The 24532-nt window shown below is 35.3% G+C and overlaps 3 protein-coding genes across 6 annotated transcripts; all 3 read right to left on the bottom strand.

The window, feature by feature from the left end:
* Window positions 1-3860: 3860 nt before the first annotated feature.
* Window positions 3861-9284, bottom strand: LOC116022004 (WD repeat-containing protein PCN-like). The gene is made up of 11 exons (XM_031262547.1): window positions 9030-9284; window positions 8793-8936; window positions 8036-8315; window positions 7883-7946; window positions 7670-7783; window positions 7351-7513; window positions 6671-6824; window positions 5978-6576; window positions 5286-5467; window positions 4685-4945; window positions 3861-4406 (listed from the first exon to the last, which is right to left on the bottom strand). Exons 1-11 carry the CDS (start codon window positions 9198-9200, stop codon window positions 4088-4090), a joined length of 2451 nt encoding a protein of 816 aa, XP_031118407.1. The 5' UTR covers window positions 9201-9284; the 3' UTR covers window positions 3861-4087.
* Window positions 9285-10836: 1552 nt separating this feature from the next.
* Window positions 10837-14991, bottom strand: LOC116022331 (serine carboxypeptidase-like 11). 2 transcript variants are annotated; one of them, XM_031262990.1, is made up of 14 exons: window positions 14711-14991; window positions 14403-14548; window positions 14088-14164; window positions 13801-13923; window positions 13607-13709; window positions 13482-13519; window positions 13215-13313; window positions 12982-13068; window positions 12726-12872; window positions 12086-12157; window positions 11574-11701; window positions 11371-11484; window positions 11217-11262; window positions 10837-11128 (listed from the first exon to the last, which is right to left on the bottom strand). In XM_031262990.1, exons 1-14 carry the CDS (start codon window positions 14863-14865, stop codon window positions 11045-11047), a joined length of 1419 nt encoding a protein of 472 aa, XP_031118850.1. In that variant the 5' UTR covers window positions 14866-14991; the 3' UTR covers window positions 10837-11044. The 2 variants fall into 2 exon arrangements, with proteins under 2 accessions (XP_031118850.1, XP_031118860.1); XM_031263000.1 differs by having other exon boundaries at window positions 12994-13068.
* A 1182-nt stretch (window positions 14992-16173) lies between these two features.
* LOC116022150 (peptidyl-prolyl cis-trans isomerase FKBP62-like) lies at window positions 16174-24470 on the bottom strand. Of its 3 annotated transcripts, XM_031262738.1 has the most exons (13): window positions 24205-24470; window positions 23957-24043; window positions 23248-23514; window positions 23009-23089; window positions 22818-22898; window positions 22043-22237; window positions 21545-21634; window positions 18343-18518; window positions 17802-17924; window positions 17564-17710; window positions 16947-17074; window positions 16678-16798; window positions 16174-16474 (listed from the first exon to the last, which is right to left on the bottom strand). In XM_031262738.1, the coding sequence occupies exons 1-13, from the start codon at window positions 24413-24415 to the stop codon at window positions 16370-16372; spliced, it is 1812 nt and encodes a 603-aa protein (XP_031118598.1). In that variant the 5' UTR covers window positions 24416-24470; the 3' UTR covers window positions 16174-16369. The 3 variants fall into 3 exon arrangements, with proteins under 3 accessions (XP_031118598.1, XP_031118608.1, XP_031118616.1); XM_031262748.1 differs by lacking the exon at window positions 24205-24470 and having other exon boundaries at window positions 23248-23525; window positions 23957-24023; XM_031262756.1 differs by lacking the exons at window positions 23957-24043; window positions 24205-24470 and adding an exon at window positions 23855-23865 and having other exon boundaries at window positions 23248-23525.
* Between the last annotated feature and the right edge of the window lie 62 nt (window positions 24471-24532).

The following is a 24532-nucleotide window of genomic DNA, read 5'->3' as shown; positions in this document are numbered from 1 at the left end:
AATCTCTCTCAGCTCAATGTACTACCAAATTAAATACTGCTGTCTCTAGTATATGTCACACCTCCCGAGTTTTCAGGCTGTTGAATTAGCTTAATAATCACAAAGTTACTCCCGACAGCAGTGGCCTATGGGCCGGGCCTTCTTGGTTTGAGTCGATCAGTTATAAGTAACCTAGGCTGGTTAATTTATTTCTTTGTGGTCCTTTGCCGACTAGGGTTATATTACAACTCACTGCACACCCTCAAATAGTAACCGTGAATTTGTCTCTGTTAGGTTCTAGGAGTAGAAAATGTCTTTGTTCAGACTATGTTTGCTATAGGCTAGCGACTAGAAAGGAAAAGGAAGAAATTCTGTGATGTATGCGAGACACTGCCTTAAAAGCGATTTGCTGGGGACTAGTCGCTTTCGACTGGCTAACACAGGACAGCTACGAATTAATTCTCAATCCTAATACACCGAAGACTGCAACAACACTTAATCATTAATATTTTTCCTGTTTCACATTTTCGATTTGCAGCTACAAAATTGTGTAAAAGGTAAGTTGGTAAATATATCCAATTTGGTTCGATCATGTGCCACTGATAGTGATTGAAAAGAAACAAAAAGACTGTGCATCTATGGAGTTTGTGAACTCTATTCCAATTTAATAATTGAACCTAGCTAGTAACAGTTTAGAGTACGTGTAATGAAAGTAGATGTATAAAATATGTGTGGTATATATGAGTTTTGCATTATGTTATATGGTTTGTATTGAAAAGAATAATTTTAAAATGTAATAATGCAGGCATGTGTTACATATGTGTGCGAGCAATATAATGTTAGTCACAAGTACAAAATTTATGTGTAGTAGTTGTATTAATATATAGCATGAAAGAGTAATTATTGTAATCATCTTTATGCATGTGGGAGTTGTTTTTCTACATGTATTCTTCCATTTGTCATCTAACAATATTATTTTAACTATTTTCGCACTATTTTTTTTTTTTACAAAAAAGCTCGTAACTATTGTCCGAATATGAGCTCTAAGTAAGGTATGCCTTGTAAATCTAGCCAAAAAAAAAAAATCACAATGAGGTAAACCATAATCCATAATCTAGGTTGTTCATAGTTGACCGGTTTAAATCGAGAATGCTAATAAGTAGAAATAATATATAATATGCCATCACTGCTATAATTTTTCATATTATTAACTACCTACAAATTGCTAATACTATCCTGAATTAATTAAATAAAACAGCATCTATCAACAAACTTAACTCCCCAACTTCGACACACGCCTTAGCCTCAAAAGTCCCGACGTATCTTCCATCAAAATATTAAAAGGTATGAGGGAGGAGGTTTGCCAGGCCACTACCTTAAACTCATAAATCAATTTTTTTTTTTTTTGTGATAAGTTATTTTTCACGTTAATATAATAACTTCTATAATGGTTTAAAATCACATTGTAAATATAACTTTTTGGATGTTTCAAAGTAGCACAAAATTTATAATCTATGTTTTCTAATTTTGCATGTGACTTTTTAACCTTTACAAAATACTTAATTGATATCATTTGAGTTAAAGCGGACATCCAACAAAGACCTGAGAAAACAAGGGACCAATAGTGAGCAAATGATATTGACAAGACAGTCAACTCTGCAAGGACCAATTACAATTGTCATTCTACAAGAGTCATTATATGGTGGAACAATGTTCACCATACACACTATCAATCATGGTTCAACTTATTTATTTACAATTAACAAATTACATACTTTCAATTTATTTATCTACAATTCAAATATTATGATTTATGAATTTAAAATAAAATTGTAATAAATGCATACTTTCACATATTATGAAGAGAAAATTTCATTTTTGATACTGTAATTATTGAGTGTTGTTAATATCAATCCAGGAGTTTCAAAACTTTTAATTTAGTACTGTAGCTATTCAATTTTTCTCAATTTCAATCCCTTCAATCAAATTATCCGTAAAAAGTATCCATAAAATAATAAGGAGAATTTAATCTTTTTTCTTCTGCTCTACTCTTTCTTCTCCGATCCGCCGGAAAATATTTTTCTCCCAGACGAGCCGAGCTCTGAGCTGTTCTACGCATAGAGGTAAATCAATTGGTTGTTCGATTGCTAAGCTTTAGGGTTTCTGTGAACCGCGAAGAGGAGGAGAATGATTCTCAGAATTGCACCAGTGCAGAAGCGAAGCCGGTGGAGGACAACAACTAACCCCATTTCGAACCGTCATCTATGAGGATGATCCTTCGGCGCCGGAATCTTCTCACGATCATCCTTTCACCTCCGAACAGATTGCAATCAAATGGTATTTTAGTTGCCATTCGTTACTGTAATTTCTCTTTTTGCTTTGTGTTCCATGAAATGGCTCCTACTACTATGTGTGGGAGAAAGGTAGTCCACTTTAACCATGTGATATTGGCTGTGGTAGGGTATAAGCCGTGAAATTAAGAAGAAAGAGAAGAGGAGAAATGGAGAAATGGAGAAGAAAGAGGAGGAGAAATGGAGAAGAAAGAGAAGAGGGGAAGAAAAAGATTAAATTGTCCTAATTATATTTTAAGATTAAAATTTTTTGGTTATTTTTCACCAAAAAAATTGAATAGTTACGTTTTCTAAATTAATAATTTTAAAACTCATTGACTGCAATTAATAACATCCCAATAGTCAAAGCCTCATAAGATTAAAAATGAAATTTTTCCTATTTTGAACTTAGAGCAATGTTAGAATAGTTCGGAAGGTTCATAATATGTTAATGAGAGGGTATATAATATGGATCCATCATGCGTATGGTAGACTTCAGTCAATGATATAACTTCAAAATTCTGCGTGTCTAAGGCCGTACTAGATTGGACAAAATAAAATCTTCATAAATAAATAATTTATTCATGCTGGCCAAGCATGCAGTTACAATACAATGCGAAGCACTAAATAGGTTTCAAATTGTTAGATTACAAGATCATTTGATATTTGAACAATTTGGCGAGCAATTGAACCCTTGTAAGTTGTAACCTTATTCAACCTTAAATGTAATGAGTGGATATTGAAGCGTCAAACGACTTTGATAATAGCTATTCTCGACATACCTTTGATCCACAAAGTAATATAATATCAGTGAAATTCTTGAATTATTATAGCAAACTTTTGTCTTTATTAAACCAATCAATCTCACTATATGACAAGCATATTTATATCACTATGCTTACTATGGCCAACGTACTCGTAAATTACTATGGCAGATTCTTGTCTCTGTTCGAACAATCAGTCTCACTATCTGACAAGTGTATACCATTACGCTTGGTTACGATAAAAACCTCAATAAAATCATTTGATATTGACATGTGAACAATTTATACAGTTTCTGTCAAATCTATTCGAACAACTTGCACTGTTAAATGCAAGAGGTCAATCTAACGTAGATGTTGAGATGCCACTCGAATCATCATTCAATCTAGGTTTAATAATTGAACTTTGGCTGGATTCTAATGTCAATATCACCATACCATAATGCAGAAATTCTATCTTTTAGACCTTTAGACCCCATAGCTTTTGAAGGGTACTATACCTTAGCCAATGGCATGAATTCGTGGTTCATAGAAACCAGCAAGCAAGCATCATGCCAATGAATGATGTTCTAATGATTATAGAACATTCATATTTATTAATTTTTCTATAGAACAATAGTTAGTATAACAAAAGATAATACAAAGTAACTTAATAACTTACACCCATGTCGATCTACACTATAGAAAATTACTCATTTTTATAATAAATTCCTTCTATAATTCATCTAAACATTATTGACTCAAACAGATGACCTAACTTTGAGCAAAATTAATGTATATATATTGCATAAAATCTAAATAATTTGCAGTGCAGATAACCTGCAAATCAAAAGAATTATATTGAACTCAAAAATTTGATTTCAGATGTTAACGAAGAAAAATACATTACACAACATGGCTTTGTAAAAAAAAAGAAAAATGCCTTCACCTAACACCCCCAACAGACAAAAGAATAAGAGCTGAGAGTAAAGGTACTTTGTTTCCCTCATTAGAGAACCACCGCCCGTATTGTTGCAACTATGTGCCAAAAATATGTCTGTGAACAGGCGGTGCTTCGAATGTTTTAACCACATCAATCCATCGTTTGTCTATGACCAAGACAGAACTTTTTGATAGATGTCCAAGAAATAAAACAGGATCTCGGAATTCACCAAATATAAAATTCTTTCTACCGTAATGTTGATGACTCTTCTCTAACTCCGTTCCTTTCAACTTTCGCTTCAATTTTCCATTCAGAGGGGTGCCCTGTATCTTCCGTAACAGCAACTCCTGACTGTTTGCCAGGTCAGCATCGTCCACTTCAACCGGCACCCCAAAGTCAATCGCACACATTGACCTACAAAATCATACATTAACCTTCTTTTTAACTATATCCACACAAGGTGCTTATACAAGAAATGCATTGTGCATTATTAAAAAATTCAATTGGGACTACCTCCACAATTTTTTCAATAAACAGAAATGAAGTTCAACAAAAAACGTGATACCCCAACAGAGTTTGAATCTCAAAACGCGAACGTGATGCTCAAGAAGATGGTAAATGAAATAACAATATGAAGGTAAAGCAAGCAGATAAAATATTTGCCAACAAACATAAACAGTGACATCAAATACCTTGGACTGTAGACAATAACAGTGGAGGAGTTGGCTGATGGCGGAAAAGACAGGCCAATCACCTCTCCAGGAAACTCCTGATAACTTTTTGGAAGAGAAAATGTATGCCGCATGGACCATTCTCCCAGTTGTTTGGCTTCCACATCAAATGCATAAACCTGGTTTGAAGATGTTGATAATATAAGGACATTGCTATTTCGGGGGGTAAATCCACCAGCTGTAACTGATGATCCATCCAGCCTTGATATGCACCAGTGTTGCCTGATGCACACAAAAAAATCATAGTCATTAACCCCATAATTATTTACAGCCACAGTGCTCACCTGTGGTCCAATGGAGGATATAACGTAAAGCAAAGAAATTAACTAATAAGTAAAAATTCTGAAAAGAAGACTAGGAGTTTGAAGGCGGTCAAGGAATATTTTCTTTAAAACAAACATTTTTACTTATTCCCAAAGTTAATTTGATTAATAGATCACTTGGTGAGGTATCCACACAAGTCTCAAGAACACATGATCACAGGCCGACTGATAGTATATCAGATCTTTGTTTCCCAATGAGCTATTCAAAAAAAAAATTGAATGCGTATCACGTTGCTCACCTCTGTATTTCTAGATTGAATATGTACACATCACCAAAGCAATTGATAGCAGCTAGCCACTGCCCATCACTACTGGTGAACATTTTGGTTATCGGAGGCTCAGTAGGTGGCAACTCTTCATCATAATCTTTCCTGCAAGGTGTGAATACATGAACAATTTCCAAATTTCCCACATCAACAACCTGCAGCCATTTAGAGTGAAGGCTTCAAAAAAACATGTTCAGATATGACCAAACACTAATAAGCTGTCTAAGCAAAACCTCAGGTGAATCTAAGAGAAAAATGGAGATAAGAGTACCTGAAATCCAAATTCAATACAACAGTCCAACTTAAAAAGGTCAAATTCCAGGTATTTTATTGATTTTTTAAGCATCTTAATTAAGGTCTTAACAAAAAACCATCACTTTGATATAAAAGTAAAAGACAGCATACAATCAAGCAAATGAGAACCCTATTTCTCCCAAAAATATTTGAGAAACCAAGCAGCTTTATTCTTTTCCAAGTCCTGTTTTGATAAAGATTTGACAAGGGTGGGTAATGTCAGGTTGTTTAAGCTTTGATTACTCAAGGGAAAAAATTTAAAATACTTAAAAACAAATTAAATGTGTCCATCAAGATTCATAGGACAGGCAAAAAAGAATTTTTTTAAAAAAATCAAATTTAAACAAAAAAAATGTAAAGCAAGGACTCACATATATCCTTCTGTCACACCCTGCAATCATCAGTTGTGAAGAATCAGAACTGAATACCATGGAATGAGCAAATGGTAATTCCAAAGGAAGCTTTCGTTTATTCACTTTCCATGTATGTGTCCCAGTGCCAGTTCGGTTAAGTTGGAGAAGTCTGGGATTAACATGGTCAGAGTAAGCCAAGAATTCGCCTGAAGGAGAAATAGAGCTACATGTGATCTTCCGAGAAGCCTGGCACTTAATCCGAACAACTACATCTGTTTTTGCAGCCCCACCAGATGGGTTAGATCCACTATTGGAGACAACACCATTTCTTACACCAACGCTAAAAATATCTATCCGATATGAATCCTGAATCAAGAGCAATGAAGTACGGTTGAAAATAGTGTTGGTTACAAGCTGTATAGATGGCCTCTGTGGTGCCGGACAAATATCATGTGGAGAAAACTTGGTAAACTCCTTTGCCGAATATGCAAAAAGCTTAGTGTCATCACTGCCTGAGATAAGCATTGGCACACCTATATGTGCCCACTTATGGTAACTAAAATCAAGGGGCTTCGCCTTACCACGACGCCTCTTCACCTTTTCTTCAGGCAATGTGTCTGTTAAAAGTAAGAATACATAAACTAATATAAATGAACCTTCACGAGTACCAGAAAAAAAGGATTCAGAAAAAGCAGAGCAATATAAATGAACCTTCACGACTAATGGGAACAGCAATTGTCAAGGCCCTCACATCGTGTGTATGAGCCCTAACATAACCAACATAAGCCCACTTCTTGATCACTACAGGGGAAATATTTACTTCATCAGTCTCATTTCCATCAGTAGAGAGCTTGTAGAGGATAACCTATGAAATCAACTTAACTGTCAGCAGCAATTATACCTCAATGTGTGATAGACTTTACAAAATTAACCTCACTGGAGAACAATGCAAGTTAGCACTATGTAAGAGAAATGCAACATGTGACATGTAGCAGCAACTAGGTGTATGGCTGTAGTAAGAAGAAATGAAGAATAACTGGGTATATCGTGAAGGGAAAATATCGCTGGCGCTATGAAATTTGATGTCAACATTCAAAGAGAAGATGAGTGAAGGTGAAGAAAACTTGTGACTTCAGAAGAAAAATTATCTCTAAAATTTTGCAAACTTGAGTTTTGACTAAAGACATAGTGCGAGGGTTTCACATTCTTGCAGTATTCAGCTCAACACTCAAAGAAGTGTGTAACACTTAACTTGACCTTCTAACACTAAAATAGGCAAATTCATTTTCCCAATGCAATACTGTGTTCAATTTAGAAGTCAAACAGATGAACTGCAACTCAAAAGCACTAAATGGTATACTTGACCATAGGGTGGTGTGTGATACATATACCTGACCATCTGAGCCAGCAGAAAATACCCTGTTGTGGCTGGGAGAGGCTGCCAAAGCATTCACATCCCCCTTATGATAAGAATGTGCCTGCAGAAGTGTTCCATGCTGGGTGTCCCAGAACTGAACACTGCCAGTACTATCAGCACTTACAAGGGTTCCACACCTGAATATGTCAGGGTAACATCAGAAGCAACACAGAAAAAGAAATCCACATCCAAAAACAGTGTTCTTTCATGCATCCTTTATTATCCCTTTTATGCACAAGAAAGGAGGGAGAATTAAGGACAAAGAATTGGGCAGGATAGCTATCCAGGATTACCTCAGAGCAAGTAAGGACCATATGCAAAGTTCAGTTCCACTACCCAAACCTCCAAGACCAACTGTAATCCTATAGATTTCATGACCTAACTTTGCATCCCAACACCTTATCAACCTGCAAAATATCAACTCATTCTCATAAACTTGAAAAGTAGACATCTTGAACAGAACCATGCTTTAAAAAATGCTCATGTTTAATAGTAAAAAAACATACCCATCACTACTCCCAGAAAATATCCTATTTCCTTCAGGACTCCAAGTGACACTTAATGTTCTCCCTGCAAAAGTAAGTAAAGTTTCTTTCATAAACCCTAAGGAGAAAAAAAAAACAGAGCATCTCAACAGTCTATGCAGGTAGCTGTCTCACCGCTGATCCTTGGCAATGATTTCTTGTGCGTTAATTCCTCTAAGCTAGAAGCACTATAAATTCGGACACATCCATCATCACATGCAAAAGCTATTTGACTTTCTTCATTAACACGATCTTCTTCTTCATAAAGCTCAACAGAGTTGTCATCATCCTCACTGTCCTCACTCTCACTGGCATTGCCATTTTCATACTGTATTGAATCTGGTTTATCTTGCTGACTAGTGCAGGGTTGTGAAGCCATCTGCCATATAGATACGCCTATAGAATCAAGAACAACCTGCAGAAAGTCATACAAAACAATATTAGATACAACAAACTAGTGGAGAAATATCAAGTCCATAATTTAAATAATTCAAATAATTCAAAATGCCAAACTTGAAAAAAATCTAAACTCCATAGTGTTTTCTTAGGCAAGCTTTTATGTGTGCTACAAAACAATTTAGTTAATCTTGGAGATGAAAGCTATAGACATAAAAATGGCATGCAAGTCTACAGATTATAAATATAAATAATTGGTGAAAAAATAAATGCTGGGCTAAAAATTACAGAGAAATATAGGCTAATAAACAATGACCTATATTATTAAACTAAACTAAACTGTAAAACAAAATATTATTAAATGGAGGTTATATAAATACACAAGCAAAATTGGATCTTTATATTTTGTTAACATTTGCATACTTTGCATATCTAATATAAAATATTCATTCAAAAATGGCTACAATCTAAATCACTAAATGGCAACGAAGGTAACCTTCTGTCTCAAATCAAATAAATCCCACTCTGAAACTGATCCATCAATACTCGACGAGAACAACCTTCCTGACGGCGAGCCTCTTGACCCCGGCCGGCACCAAACCAACGACGAAATCCTTGAATTAGGATTTCCATGTATTCTCTATGCAAATAACAGCTCAATACATCAAATCCAGAGCAAAACTACGTATTTTTTTTAGAAAATAAAAAGGAAATAAAAGAAAAGTATCAGTACAAGTTGACAGTGCCAGCCAACGGAGCCGGGAGAGACCAGCCATATTTCAAGAGAGCCGTCCTCGCGAGCGGCGGCGACCTGGAAGTTGTCGGCGCTGGTGGCTAGGGCTACCACCGGCGATGGTCGCCATTCATACTCAACGTGGCCCCGATACAGCTCGGGGAATAGCATCTCGGCTGAGAGGAAGAAGGAAAGGGTTCGCAGTCTGAAAGAAGTCTTGAGGAAACGGTGGAATAGAGAAAGAGAAAGTAGGGTTTAAGAGATGTATTTGAACCAGATTCTCCACGGGTTTTTTTGGTTAAAAACGGGTATAAATATTTGCATATTAACCCTTACTATTTATAATAATAACACATTAAAACCTATTTAGATAAAAAATAAGAAAAATTACATTTTTCGTCGTCCCAAAATTATAGGATAATTGTAGAATTCGTCTCTAAGTTTTTGTCATACTCACTTTTCGTCCATAAGTTATCATTGGCATTGCACTTTTCGCCCCTGAGTTATACTAAATTGTAAATTCCATCCCTTAGTTATCATTACGTTGCATTTTTCGTCCCTAACTTAAGTGTGCAAATTTCGATTAATTTTCGGTTAACTGTTTTTTAACCAAACTTTTTCGGTTCGATTAATGTTTAAAGATTTTTAAAAATTTCGGTTAACGATGAATTCAATTCGAAACTTCATTTAACCGAATTAACCGAAATTTAAAATATATATAATAATAAATATATAATCTAATATGTATGATCTCTATAAATTTGTAGTGTTATTATGATATTGTTTTTTTATATTTCTTATTTATTTATTTGTGTGTGTGTGTGTGTGTGTATATATATATATATATATATATATATATATATATATATATATATTAAATTAATTAGTTTTTGTGGAGATTATATAGTGAGCTTGTGAAATCAAAGTTTAGTTGAAAATGTCTGCCAATTTAAAGTACAATTATTGAAAGACAAAGTATAGCAAAATATATACAAATAAACAACTCTCATAAACACACATAAAGCACTTAGAAACAGTGACGTATCCAGGATTTCGGTTGAGGGGGTGAAGAAGCAAAGGTAATTAAATTCAAAATGGTTTTTGAGTACTACTGACTCTGTTACATCTCAACCTATTGAAGCACAAAGAGTCATCAACAGTCGCCTCCACTGAGGCTCGAACTCACTCTTTTCCATATGGGAGTATAAATCGAGTGCCACAAGGTTCAAATATCAAATAGGAATAAATTCTTAAATTACAAAATACATTATAAATATTGTTTGATATAGACGGAAAATAAAACACATCAAAACTTTATAAAAATATTCATAACTCTATATAAAATATAATTAATTTGATAAAATAATTCAAATAGAAAACACATTATAATTATACATCTTATCATTAATATATATATTAAAAAAGCAATATGTACGTATACAATTGAAAAGCTGCAAAGAAAGCATATTCATAACTCTATATAAAATATAATTAATTTGATAAAATAATTCAAATAGAAAACACATTATAATTATACATCTTATCATTAATATATATATATAACACATTATAATTATACATCTTATCATTAATATATATATATTAAAAAAGCAATATGTACGTATACAACTGAAAATATATATATTAAAAAAGCAATATGTACGTATACAACTGAAAAGTTTAAATAAAACCACACACCTACCAACTCTGCAAGCTTATCAATTGTTAACTTTCATCTGTTTTTATATATTTATATATAAAACACATACTATATATACGTATATACATACAAAGGCTATATATGGGGTGGGGGTGGGGTGAGTGGGGGTAGCTGCCCCCACTGCCCCCAGGGTGGTTCCGTCAATGCTTAGAAAGTCACATGTCATTCCATCAAGCATCCTACGGCCTGCAAGGGGCCATCATGGTTGCTTTATTTATTTTTTCTTTTTTCGGTGATGGAGGAAAAATTACAGTTACGATTGATAAGTGATCACAGATTAAACTGAGTTTCTATTTTACAAAGGTTGGTAAGATAACCATCTTGTTAGCATGGCGACACTTTCCTCTCGCTTATATTCGAAGGCTACATGCCCCGCTCCCTGTAAGTAAACAAAACAAGGGGTAAAGCTATAAAAACCAATTAAAATTGTATGTGTACATAGAACATAGTCTATGGAGATAACTTACTTTTAAGGTTGCAAATGTCATTTGGTTGGAGTAAGACCTTGTGTAACTTGCGATTAATTAGTAACAAAACGAAGCCAATTTAGCATTCAATTCAAAACACAGAAGAAACAACACCAACAAATTAAGTAGTTTAATTCAGATGATATATAAATACCCAGCAACTTGACTATTTACAATCCACGGTCTCCACTCATCAATAATAGCATACTTCAAAGATTTAATCCATGCTTCCGTTGATTGGAATGGAACACACATGTCGTGATCACCACTGTACCACTCATTAAAAAATAGATTTAATTATTATTTATTTGAATAGTTGATTAGTAACACTAAAACAAATGATTTCTAATTACTTACCTATATATTAGTGACCTATAACCTTTACGACTAATATTTACATGATATTGTATTGTATCCATCAAAGTGATTCTATAGGTCCATATTGAAATGCTTTGCCTACATCTCAACCATTGTCCAATAGATCCCTGATCAAAGTTAAATAGAACAAGAAATTAAATCAATATCATATCATGCAAAATGATTTGGCACTACATTGGTAGGGACCGATTAAGTAGTAACATATCTTTATGTAAAAAGTGCAAATACAAAAGTATACTGAGTAAAATTATAATATGCATATGATGATATGTAAAAGTGTACTAAAAAATCATATAAACTCTAAAAGTGCACTGAGCAAAACTGCAATGTGCATATATTCTTCAATTGCATATGTATTCGATACGATGTTACATATCATCAAATGCACTTGGTAGTATTACACAATACACATTCACAATGCAAGAAGCTATATTTTTATCTAATCCACTCCATAGGTATATATAGAATGTTAATATATGTAGTTCTCAAACCTTTCGGACGTGCAATGCTTCTTGGACTTTTGGATCATTTGCCCAATAATTTGAGAGTTTACGATAATCAACCTAAGAAATTTCAAATAAGATTCAAGTTCGACATCCAAATTTTAAGAAAAATAAATTTTAGTGTAACTTGTGTGTGTGTCTATATATATATATATAGAGAGAGAGAGATAGGATCATATGAGATCACTTGTTTAGATAAGATCGTGAGATAAGATCTTGTGCATCCATTTAATAATTTAATGGTCTAGATTGATTTAAGATGCTAAGTTGAAGTGTGTGCGAACGGTAATAAAATGTGTGCGAATGATGATTAAGTGTGTGCGGATGGTGATTAAATGTGTGCAAAGGGTGATTAAATGTGTACGAACGATGATTGATGTACAAGATTTGATCTCAAAATTTTTTAATGGTCTAGATTGATTAAAATTCCAAGTTGAAGTGTGTGCGAACGGTGATTAAATGTGTGCGAACGAAGTGTGTGTGTCAATCAATCTAGACCATTAAAAAGCATTACATGGATGCACAAGATGTGATCTCACGATCTTACCTAAGCAAGTGGTCTCACTGGAACCCTACCATACATATATATATATATATATATATATGAGAAAATTTTGAGACAACTTACGCGACACCATGAGTCATTGTTGGAAGACATAAAATTCTCTTCAAGTGACCTTCGTTTACCAGAAAAGTTGTCGCCTGGGTTTATCAATGCACTTTCTGATCCACAAGAGGGCTCTAGAATGTGCTGATCATTAATCCCATCAATCATCTATGAACCAAACCACATGAATTTGTATTATCTTTTAATTTATTTTATTATTTTACATATATAAAGTTAACAAATATGGGGAAAAAAGAAATATAATTAATTAGCAAACCTGCTTGAACACCTGATAGTTTTGAGAGCACAATTCATTCCTCCAGCCTATGTCTTCATATTCTTCTTTACAATTCTCTGCAAGCGACTGTATATGTACAAAGAAATTTTGAGCATGCATATATGGGCTTTGATTTATATGTATACTAACTATTAATTGATTAAGAAAATAATTAGCTTAATTAAGTGAATGATTTATCAGTATAATTACTGAAGAATGAAGATGATGCTAACCGTGTAGAGTTCAGTGGAGATGAGCCCCATTCCATGTGCAAATGGAATTGAGTAATTAACTTCGCCAGGAAATGTTTTGGGATTGCCCAGTGAATATCCCTAAAAAGATATATAGATGTACTTAATTACCTGATTAATAATACTTTAATCACGTTTTACTTTGGACTTTAATGTACCATATCGTTGTAGTTAGAATTAAATCAAGATATTTAAGGTAGGAAATTTATTTGTCTTCCTAGAGGAGTAAAGAAAACTATTCATTCAAACCTTAAGATTCATCATTGGCTTGTTGCCAGCTTCATTTCCTGCAAGTTTGTAAGAGAAGGACCCTTCAATTCAATGCTTTTTGAAACTAGAATATATGCTCTATATATATGTATTTGTATCCATACCACTAAGTATTAATTGAAATATGATTGGAACAGTAATTCCAGAATAAGAATCTCCAGCAATATATAGCGAATTTGATATGAAGTCCGGATTATTAGAAAACCACTACAAAACAAATTAACTTAAAACAATTAATATATTAGGGAGAAAACATTTTGAAAACATTTTTTTTATATTAGAATATTGCATCAAACACCTTTTGCAAAAATTCATAAACGTGGTCGCACGCTTGCAAATCGGTATATGTGGTTGCATTCGGAGTCGTTGCATACGAAAATCCAGTATTTGCTGGTTGGTCCAAATATATTATGCTGGCAACCTAAAATTTTCAAAATTTTCAAAAAAAGAATTCCAAAATTAATTACTCTATTCCAAATAATAGCTCAAAATATTAACTTCAAACTAACTAACCAAAGTAATGCCATAAACAATATGTATATCTTTATACATGAGTATATATAGGTGTTGTTTCCAGGCAGTCACCTTGGTCATCGAGTGTGGAGCCAATAGCAACGTTGGCAGACTCCCGTTATATTGTTTGTCCTCAAATTCTAACGGCCCTATACATGCATAAACTAATTAGATAAAAAATTTTACACCCAAAACTCTAATTAAATTGGTCTGGTATATGTTTACTCTTAATTTGAGTCCGTCAGCCACGAACAACTTAAATTTATTTACCTCTTTCTGATCCCTTGTTGGCCAGGGTCACAATGCAAGTTTCACACATATTCTTGTAGCAGTTGCGAACAATCCAATAAATCAAAAAAATTATATTAAACAATGTATACTACATACCTAACTCGTATAAAAGCCCACTTATAGATGAACACCCTGGTCCACCAGTGAGCCAAAGAATCAGAGGATCATTGTTCGGATTCGATTCAGACTTAACAAAGTAATAAAATAATTGCACTTCTTCATTTTTACCCACTCCGATGTACCTGTTTGCAACATCATATATTGTAACTCAATACATGGAATATTATTACTCCATGTTACATAAAAATTTATATGAAATTGTCTCACAAAAGATAAATCATATTAGTTAAAAGACAGATATGATATGATGAAAGGAAGATGAGCTGAGGGATGAGCGTACCCACCCAGTGTGGAGTATAAAGGGAAGACGTCCATGGAAGCCGGGGAGAAACTCGACGACGGTAGAGTGATCGTCGTCGGAAAGAACACCGGCAGGAAACAGTTGCAGAATAAGTATAATACAGAAACAAAGGGAATGATGGGAAGATGGTTTCTTCATGTCGTCCTTTGAAGTTTGAACTCAAGTCCTCAACCATAAACAGTTACGGAGTATATGGCAATATTGTCTGTCGTGTCCGATGGAGAATATATATTTTGGTCTTGGACGAGGGAGGCCGGCCGGCCACGGTAATAAAAGAGTAAGTAATTTATTTTTGCCAGTTTGACAATGGCTAAGGCCTATTTATTTATTTATTGAAAGGGATAAGGCCTATTTAATTAATTTCATATAAAAATCTTAGCATTTCAAAAAAACTGTGTCACATAAATCACAAAATTCAAGTTTTATTCTTGATTGATATTCGAGAAAATTTAAAAAAAAATTGTACTTTCTTGGTTGAATCCTCTCAACTCCAAGGGCTTCATGTCCCGACCTAACTGAGCATCTGGGAGGATATAACCAACACTTTATTGTCTGAGGCCACATTCTTAGCTAGATTATTACATTTCATTTTTTTTAGGACAGAATAAAAAATTTGTAGTCATTACTTCAAAGTATGTAATGAACAAATTATACTCTTATGTAATAGTATGTAGACTAAACAAGAAAGATAAACTGCACTAGAAATATCATATGCACTTAACAAAATAATTCCAAACTGAAGTAATTAATGTAGTATGTTTTCAATTATTGAACATTGATTATAATTTTGCTACTAATTGCAATGACATTTAATCTTTTATTGAGAATTTTTATTTTTATTTTTATTTGTATGGTCTCTAACTCTCTCCCTCTTCCCCTAATATCACAAGGGATGATGAGCTAACCATCTTTTGAACATATGAAAGCACTCCTCAACTTTGTATTCTGCAGCAGTATGACCTCCACCCTTAAAAAACATATATTAATTAATAATAACAAACAAATAAAAAAAATACAAATGATTTTGGAAAAATGCATGTGTAATTTAATTCATACTTTAAATGTCGCAAATGTCATCTGATTTGAATAGGATCTTGTGTAACTACAAATGGACAACGCATAAACTAAATAATGTAGTCAAGAATATATTAATTATAATTACATTATATTATCCCTAACAAAACGTTATACAGTTTAAGTTTAGATAACCTACCCTGCAACTTGGTCATTGACCATCCAATGGCGTCAGTCATCAACAATAGAATAATTTAACGATCTTATCCACGCTTGAGTCGATTAGAATGGAAGTGTAAAGTCATGGTCACCATGCATACATATTTCATGATTCAATTTGCTATAAGAACGGTCTATTAACCTTCTTAGTTTAAGCTGGCCTAGACCAACTTGGAGCTTTCTTGTAAATCAAAGAAATATTGATGGTAGAGATTTTAATGTGCAAAATATAACAGTGAAATTCACAAGCTCCACTATTTTATTTATGGAGACATAAAAGGAAGGAGAGATGAGAGATATTATTGTAGCAATTTCCTATTGGATTAAAATTGAACACCCTCCATTGCTATAGAGAAAAATATATAGTTACATACACACAAAGAAGATTGCACAACTAGAAAACAAGATTCTATTCCCTGGGAGGGGTTGGATTTGAATTTACTGGATCCTTGTCCACTTCCATAGCCATAATATCGTCCTCGGTTTTATCCTCATTTGTCCCAGCTTTTAATCTCTGTCAAATTTAAGATATTGAAAACACAAGGTGCTTTATATTGGCCAATGAATAAAATGAGTGCTAATAAGCTCAGTCATTCAATTCTACATGGCTAGTGCATTGATGGACTTAATGCCATATTCTTGTTTTCCTTTTGACTCCTTGTGGGAAGAATTATTTGGGTTACTGAGAAAAAGTGATAGATTTTGAATAAAACTGACCTTGGTAGCTGGAGAATTTTCATTCAGCATGCGCGCAAACATTGTTGTGTAGAGGTTTGCATCTCTCTTGTTGCTTTCAACTTGAAGTTGTTTCAAATTCTTCTGCATTAGTTTCACCTCCCTGAGGATTTCATTTAAACCAGAAATGTCGTCTTTATTAAAGATATAAGCGAAATAGATGGTAATAAAATGTTATGGATCAATTAATAGTCATAAAGGTCAAGTTATAGGCTTATAGCAGAGTAAAATTCAACATTTGGTTGCATTACCTATTCTGAGGATCAATTTCCAGCGATCTCTTGATGTCCAATTCAGCCAAGTGCAGGTCATTTGTCTTCATATAAGCTTGTGCTCGCCTATACAGAGCCTTCACATTTGACCACTCAATACTAAGGACCTATAAGTCATAAGCAGAGTGTAAATCTTCCTTCAGTGCTGTAAAAGATTGCCCCTAAAGGTTACTAGAATAAGAAGCCAAAGATATTGTGCTTGTTCGTCTCAGCCGGAACGTCTTGGAAAATAGACATTTCTGAGAAGCCTCAACTTTGGAGGTACTGGAAAGAGAGGCTCTTTGCTTCTTATCCAACTTCATAGATTAAGCTATATGGGCCAAACAAGCACATTGTACAAGGAAAAAGAGATTTTATTTTTTTTAAAAAAAAAATTAATGTTAAAAAAAAAAAAAAAAAAAGTAGAAGAAGAAGAAGAAGAGGGAATCCTCCTCAAGTCTGGTTTGACGGCAACATTTTTAGGTGGAATATGTGCATTGATAATATTAACACTAAAAGCAAAAGAACCTTTCACTCGAATTTGGAAGATTAAAAGAACAAACTTTTTCTGTTGAATGAGAAAAGTAAAGCAGAAAACATGATATTAAATAATATACCATTGAACATTGTTTGATGGCTCCCTCAAAATCATCCAATTTGAGACAACAAGCTGCACCATTCAACCAGCACGATACTCGCAATGATTTGATCATGTTCTGATCATCATCTCCAAAGGGACCATCTTCACTAACAAAGTCCACAGCCTAGATAAATGTTAAGCACAGGCTGATTAATAAGAGCCAAACTGACAGGAGCCACAGAAATTCAATGTCTAGAAAATTAATTCTTCAGTACCTTATCATATCTTTTCAATGCTCTTTGATACTTGCCAATTTTGAAGAGTGCATTTCCTTCTTCCTTCTTTCTACTGGCTACTTCAATTCTCTCATGACTACTAATTTCCCAAGGTGCCTTCTCCTGTAACCAAAAATTACTTTCAATTCAGTCAAAGCCCAAGGAGAACCATAAATATCCCATAAAGAACCAAACCTTGTTTATTGGTATAAACTTGTTTTTTCTGGTCTAGAGACATAACCTTCTACCAGTAGTACTTGCACACACCCCAGTAAAACTACATGCACCCTAGTAACGAATTGACGATGTTCGGAATGAAATACATTAATGTTCATATGAGAATATGTTAATGTTCAGGTGATATATTTTTAGATGGTAATAAACGAATGTTAAGATTATTATACCAGCCAAACATTAGGGTACCAGCATGAACACTTGTGTATTGTGATGTGAACATTGTTGGTAGGATGTATGTAGCCAACGGCACACAAGTATTTGCCACCCCCTAAGGGATTTGCACCACCAAGGTATAGAAGATTACCCTTTTGAAATCTAACATTTCTACTTCAAAAACAATGGTTGAAAAAGGAGGAACTGTTGCAAAGTCACACTTCACTTCATCGCTTCCAAACCCATAGTCAGGCTTTACTGTCACAATTGCAAGCTCGCCCTTCTTCATTGTTGTAACTGCTCGGTCTAATCCACTAACAACTTGTTCTACAATAAACAGAAAAGAATTAGAATAATAACAAGAAATTATATCATTTACATTTGTGTCTAATAAGTAATAACTGCTAAGTTGAGGCTTTGACCTTTATAAAAAAGCTCACAAAAACCTTTATACGGAGTAACTGCTAAGTGTGTTATGTCTTCTCAAGCAATCCACAGAATAAATGCATATGTTCCGGCATCAAATTTAGCCACAACTAACACCTCATACTCTTCTTCTCTTTTTATTTCAACTTTTTTTTTTTCTGCTTTTTGTCAACTATTATGCCCTTGCTACATTTGGTCCCCAAGTATTTATTTTGCCACATTCAGTTCACAACTAACCCAATTCACAATCGAGTACAAACCGCGCCCCACCATCAAAAGCCAAGCATTAGCTGATTTTATTGTTGAATGCACTGCGTGAGACCCAGAGCCCGACCGGCTGACCCCACTGGAGAAGCCTTAGTGGGAAGCCTCCATTGATGGGTCATCTAGCAAGAAAGGATGTGGATGGGGAATCGTACTCACAACCCTTGAAGGCTTCAAGGTTTACCAAGCCCTTATTTTCATATTCCTACCCACCAATAACGAGGTAGAGTATGAGGCACTCATAGGCGGACTTCGTTTAGCCAGGCAGATGAAGGCCAACCGATTGAGGCTGCGATAACAAATGTTTGACAAAGATTGGAGTGCCCGGTCATGATTAGACTACCCAGTCGTGATTGGGGTACCCGGTTGAAGTGTACGACGCCCCGGTCGGAGAGGAGAGACGTGACGTGAAAAAACCAATCGGATTGATAAAAACAAAAATGGACAACTGCTATGCAAGAAAAAATATATATCTCTCACTTCTTGAAGTCGTCGACTATTTAAGAAGTGGGAGACTCGTGATGGTAAATATGCTCTAGGACTACTCGTGGAATCACCCGGCCTGGGACCACCCAGTGGGGCACCTCACCTTGTTTTGTGCTCCGCTTGGGGAATTGGAGAGTCTAGCTTGAACTACAAGTAAAGAAGACCCACTTGAGCCTGGTAGCCTGCAGGAAGGGCAGTTGACGATGTGCACGAATGATGGATCTACTGCCTAGTGTAATCAGACTACGCATAGCTGGAGGGCAACCGATCGGCTAAACAAATAGGAGCACACCACGTCAAGCCACTTGCGTCTAAAGCATTAAATGTCTTAGCCGACTTCCTTAGTATAAATAGAGGGGTCTTCCCCTCAACTCTCATATTCACTACATTGTAACATTACTCCACGTGTAATCATCTTCTATTCCATAACACAACAAAGCCTTAATCCTTTCAGTTGTCCGCCACTCCACCCGGCAGACCGATCGACCAGCCCCACTGATTGACTAAGCGTCGTTTTGCTTGTTCACTACCTTTATAAATGCTACCCCTGGTCCAATTTACACTATCACCGTGGCATACCAATAAGTTGGAAGAAGTGGGGCCAAGATTAATTAGTTCAAGCCACCAAAAGTGTGTTCACAATTTGTCTCCTCAATACTCCTCTTTTGTGGTGGCAACCACACTCTTTTCAACGCTTTTGCCACATGGGTAGCCAGGCAGATCAACTTGTCGGCAACTAGAAGCCCATTTCACCTCAAGAAGTGATGATGGGATCTTACCAAAAGGCTATTTCCCTAAACAATCAACTCCTATAGATTGGTAAGTTGGCCAAATCTAGAGGAATTCTTCTAGTAGTAAACCCATTAGAGCATAGAGAAAACTCTGGGACAATCACCCCTAATAGGTTGTTATATCCACTTCAAAGAAAGGCTATTGATATTACCAACTGATATAATCCACTTCCCAAAGCCCCCAAGGTGGTGGAAATCAGAAAGATCACCTTACTGCCTAGAACAAAGCAGATAAACCCAATCTATAACTCAAAAGCATGGTCAAAGGGAGAGTTAAGTCGTTGTCAACATAAATTACAAGCTTGTGGTCACCGAGAAGGATGGCAATGTCAGGCATAAGCACAAGGCAATTGTATGGAATAAACCTCGGGAAAAATCCAGAGAGCTCACATCATTCAAACAATTATAAGTCTACTTTGCAACTCTTATAAATAATGGAAGATGTAAACAAGTTCAATGTCTGATATTTTATCAAATATTTTCTCCTTATCTGATAAAAAAGGCAGAAAAAGCTTTTATGTTTTTTTTTTTAAAGATTCAATCTTGAAAACCCAATGTTAGAAGGGAAGTTCACTGCTGAGAATTCCCAATCAGAATGACAATTTTCTCAAACCTCCATGGAAGATACCAACAGGATACGAAGCAGTAGCAACACCCACTGAAACTATTAGCCTAGCCTTCACCACTCGCCATCCTCTCCATCCTGCCATTTCACCAAATACTCAACATTATCGGCTTCTCGCCCTCGTCTCTCTTTTCCAATATCTTCTCCACTTCAGCAAACTAAGAATGTGGAAGGTTTTCACAGGATTTGCAAAGCTTGGCAGCCTCTTCTTTTAGGTGATAAGATCCGCAGACAGTCTCTCTTCCTATGGCTCTCAGCCTCTTCTCCCTCTTAGATCTCATAGACTTCACCATTTCTCTTGTGTTCTCATTCCGTTTGGTCATCAACTTTGCTAGGGTTTAAGAGGATAAATAGAGGATGAGGATGGGGCTAGCAGCACTGTCTTGGTATCTAGTGTGATGGTGAAGACCTGAGGATGAAGCTGGGTAGATAATGGAAGCACAATTTTTCCCCTTCAAAAAACTCTGGTAACCGATATCAGCCCAATTCCAGCAAGTCATGCCGGATAATTGGTTAGGACTAAATGTGGCAAAAAATCAAAGTCATGCACCAAATGTGGCAATTAATACTTGGGGATTAATATGGCAGGGGCATAATAGTCAAGGGACTAAAAATAGAAAAAAAAAAAAAATCCTTTTATTTCCAAGGGAGGAAGTGTGGGATATATTTTGCATAATTGCATGTGGCATTTTCTTCATCTGATATTCATTCTCTAAGCAAAGATAGAAGAATTCATTTTGATATTTTTTTAATATACAAACCTTCATCAGTTGTAAACTCCAAGGGCTTCCCTCCATCCAAACCTTTTTTCTCAAATAAAGTGCCATCCTCGAGCAAACCTGAATACCTAACTGAACATTGAACAGTAAATTGAGAAGTTTGAGAATAAGTCAAAACACATCACAGCAAGAAGATGCATTAAACCAAAGTTTGAAAAAGAGACTTGACAATTTGACAAATCACAACTCAATAGCTGCCTATTCATGGGTAGAAGGATTTGCATTATACAGTGCAAGTCTACATTCTTATTTACTCCGTATAATATTGCCCTACTCAGCGAACTATCTCAAATTCCAATTCAAGTAATATTTTTGGGTCAAATATATTATATTCAGTGAACTATGTCAAATTCCAATTCAAATAATATTTTTGGATCAAATTGCTGCCAAGTAGTTTTTGAGCAATTTGCATTTGTTATGAGACATGTCATTGCAATCCCAATAGAAATGGAAAACATGGTAGAAGTGCCAAACACTTACTACTAACAGCTGCGCCTTCATTTGCAGTGTGAGCGCCTTCCCCTTCTTTCAAAATCTTCTTTAAAACTCCTAAATTACCAGTCACATCTATCACAGGCTTGAAGGATACCAACTCCAGATCAATGCTCAGAACAGAATCGGGGGGAACCAAAGGGAAGCCACTGGTAGAATCCTTATCCCTATCCCCAAAGGCATCTGAAGAAAGGTAAAATTATGGAAAGACAAACTCCTGAAAGTTACAGGAAGAATCCTGTAGAATGATTCTTACATAGAAACACACATGCACATGTTTACACAGAAGATATTCATTCTGGAATTACTGCAGTAAGTCTCGTACTGATAGAGTAGGCCCTCTAGACCACATGTGCATACATTTCATGTCAAAATTAGAGAATGCAATTTCTATTTTCGACCATAGACGCATAGAACAGCAATCTTTGTCTGGTACATATCATTTAAAATCGACATACTTCAGTCAGAGGCTTCTTCTACAAGCTATATAGTTAATTGCCGCAGAACAGTTATGCATACAAACCAACAAAATATACTCTTGTATAGTATGTTTGAAGAGTCTAGATGTATTATTACATGCTTGATTATTATACATGCTCCAATTACAAAATAGTTTTTTTTTTTAAATCATCATTTGAATAAATATAATGAAGCTTATTAGTTCCCAAAAAAAAAGGCAGAAAAGCATCTCCCTGTTACTGAAATAGAATTATTAGTCAAGCAATTATCAAGTTAAGGAAAAGAACAGAGTCAGTGAGCATACACTGAGGCTGGACAATTAAATTGACTCTCTCCCCCCTTTTCATTGTCTTGATTGCTTTAGGTAATGCTTTGCAAAAATGACCTAAAAGAAAGAAACGGGTAATAAAAGAGCAGAACATACATCATACATCCTTAGATAAAGGTAGTTGAACATTCATCCTCCAGAATAAAAAATCAAATGTATCAAGGTACCATCTTTGATGTAAAATTCTACTCCCTCTTCAGCTGTTTTTGAAACAATAGCACCATCAAATGTCATTGCAGTGTACCTTACTGTCTCATAAATTGAAAGACTCGTAAGAAAACATATGCAAATTGCAACTCAATAAGGAGATGCTAAAGGCTACAAGATATAATATTAAAAAAAAGTATGTTTTTTCCTACAAAAAGGAAAGGAGGTAATTGGGGTATACACATAAGTATTTGAGTACCTAAAACTTCATCTAAATCACCAGGAGGCCCAGTAATCCCAGTCAGGTCTCCCTTCTCCATAATCCTCTTGATAATACCACCATCCTTGCAAACATCTACCACTGTGATCCATGAGATGAGTTCTACTTCAAACAGAGTTGCAGCATTTGGCGGAACACCATCACTGCCTGTTGCTCCAAACGCCAGTTCCGGAGGCAAAGTGAACAAGGCTTTTTCACCTTTTCTCATTGTAATAATCCCATGATCTAAGCCAGTAACAAGTTTACCTAACCAACCACTATTTTCATGTAAATAAACCAATAATACAGCAAGAGCAATACTCTTTCACTCAATTCTCAAAACTCAAAATACAAAGTAGAAAAGTGATAAAAGTGAAATGAACAACTCAATTTGCTTCACTTCAACTTTGTTTAAGAAGCATTACCACACTCTTACACAGTTATCCCATAGCATTGAGATAGTCAAAATTTTGAATCAATGGCAGGCAGTAATCTAAACTACTCTATTACCCGAAATTCTTTTTATTTTCTGATTATTATTTCCTACAATAGCTAACAGAGCATAAAATTGTTGATTTGAGTTTGTATTTAGATATTTATCACTTACTCTGATTCTAAGAACATTTCTGAAATACCTAAAGAGAAGATATATCAGTCCAAAACCAGAAATGCAGGGGAAAAAAAGGCTATAGATAGAGCTAGAACTCACCTTGGCCAAGCTTGAAAGTTAAGGGCTGATCATCGCCCCTAGTTGATGCAAATTTGGTTCCATCAAGTAGACTACCCACGTAGTGAACTGCAACTCAAACGCACACAGACCGTGAGAAGAGAGAAAGAAAAAGAGAAAGCGAGAGAGAATTTAACTAAAATCTAGAATGAATGAATGAATGAATGAAGAGGTGAAGTGAGAATTTAAAAAAATAAATAAAAATTCTAGTGGATATGAAGTGGGAATACCAGTGACTTCATCGCCTAATTCCGGGCTCTCCCAATCATCGCCACACTTGAGGAGCTTCTTTTTAAGGCTAGTGGCGTTGCTGCACCTGATTTCTCTCTCCTCGCCCACCTTCAGCGGCGGAGCAGACTCGATCACTTCCCCTGGCTCTTCGTCGAACTCGTCGTTCTCGTCAATGAAGTTCGCTGCAGTAGCTAGCGAAAATTCCACCATTTTCGATTTGCCAAGATGTTTGTCCTTCCAGATGGTAGTGAGAAGCGTGATGTACTTGTTTGCAGAATAGGATAGTGGTGGGGCATCAATAGAGGAGATGGAGAAGTCGGGTTATTT

The sequence above is a fragment of the Ipomoea triloba genome, chromosome 1 (genome assembly GCF_003576645.1).
Source record: "Ipomoea triloba cultivar NCNSP0323 chromosome 1, ASM357664v1".
Lineage (NCBI taxonomy): Eukaryota > Viridiplantae > Streptophyta > Magnoliopsida > Solanales > Convolvulaceae > Ipomoea > Ipomoea triloba.
This window is presented reverse-complemented; position numbering and strand designations above follow the sequence as displayed.

Bases quoted from the DNA above. Each gene is read 5' to 3' on its own strand.
- LOC116022004 (XM_031262547.1), bottom strand. From the start codon at position 9,200: ATGCTATTCCCCGAGCTGTATCGGGGCCACGTTGAGTATGAATGGCGA. The intron at 7,784-7,882 runs GTATGTTTTTTT...GATATTTTGCAG, and splicing joins TTTTCTGGGAGTAGTGATGG to GTTGATAAGGTGTTGGGATG. The intron at 4,407-4,684 runs GTATTTGATGTC...ATGATTTTGTAG, and splicing joins GTTATTGTCTACAGTCCAAG to GTCAATGTGTGCGATTGACT.
- LOC116022331 (XM_031262990.1), bottom strand. From the start codon at position 14,865: ATGAAGAAACCATCTTCCCATCATTCCCTTTGTTTCTGTATTATACTT. The intron at 14,165-14,402 runs GTATGTAGTATA...ATGCATGTATAG, and splicing joins TGGGCTTTTATACGAGTTAG to GGCCGTTAGAATTTGAGGAC. The intron at 11,485-11,573 runs GTAAGTAATTAG...TGAGTGGTACAG, and splicing joins TATAGGTCACTAATATATAG to TGGTGATCACGACATGTGTG.
- LOC116022150 (XM_031262738.1), bottom strand. From the start codon at position 24,415: ATGGTGGAATTTTCGCTAGCTACTGCAGCGAACTTCATTGACGAGAAC. The intron at 24,044-24,204 runs GTATTCCCACTT...TTTGAGTTGCAG, and splicing joins ATTAGGCGATGAAGTCACTG to TTCACTACGTGGGTAGTCTA. The intron at 16,475-16,677 runs GTCAGTTTTATT...TAAATTTGACAG, and splicing joins AAAATTCTCCAGCTACCAAG to AGATTAAAAGCTGGGACAAA.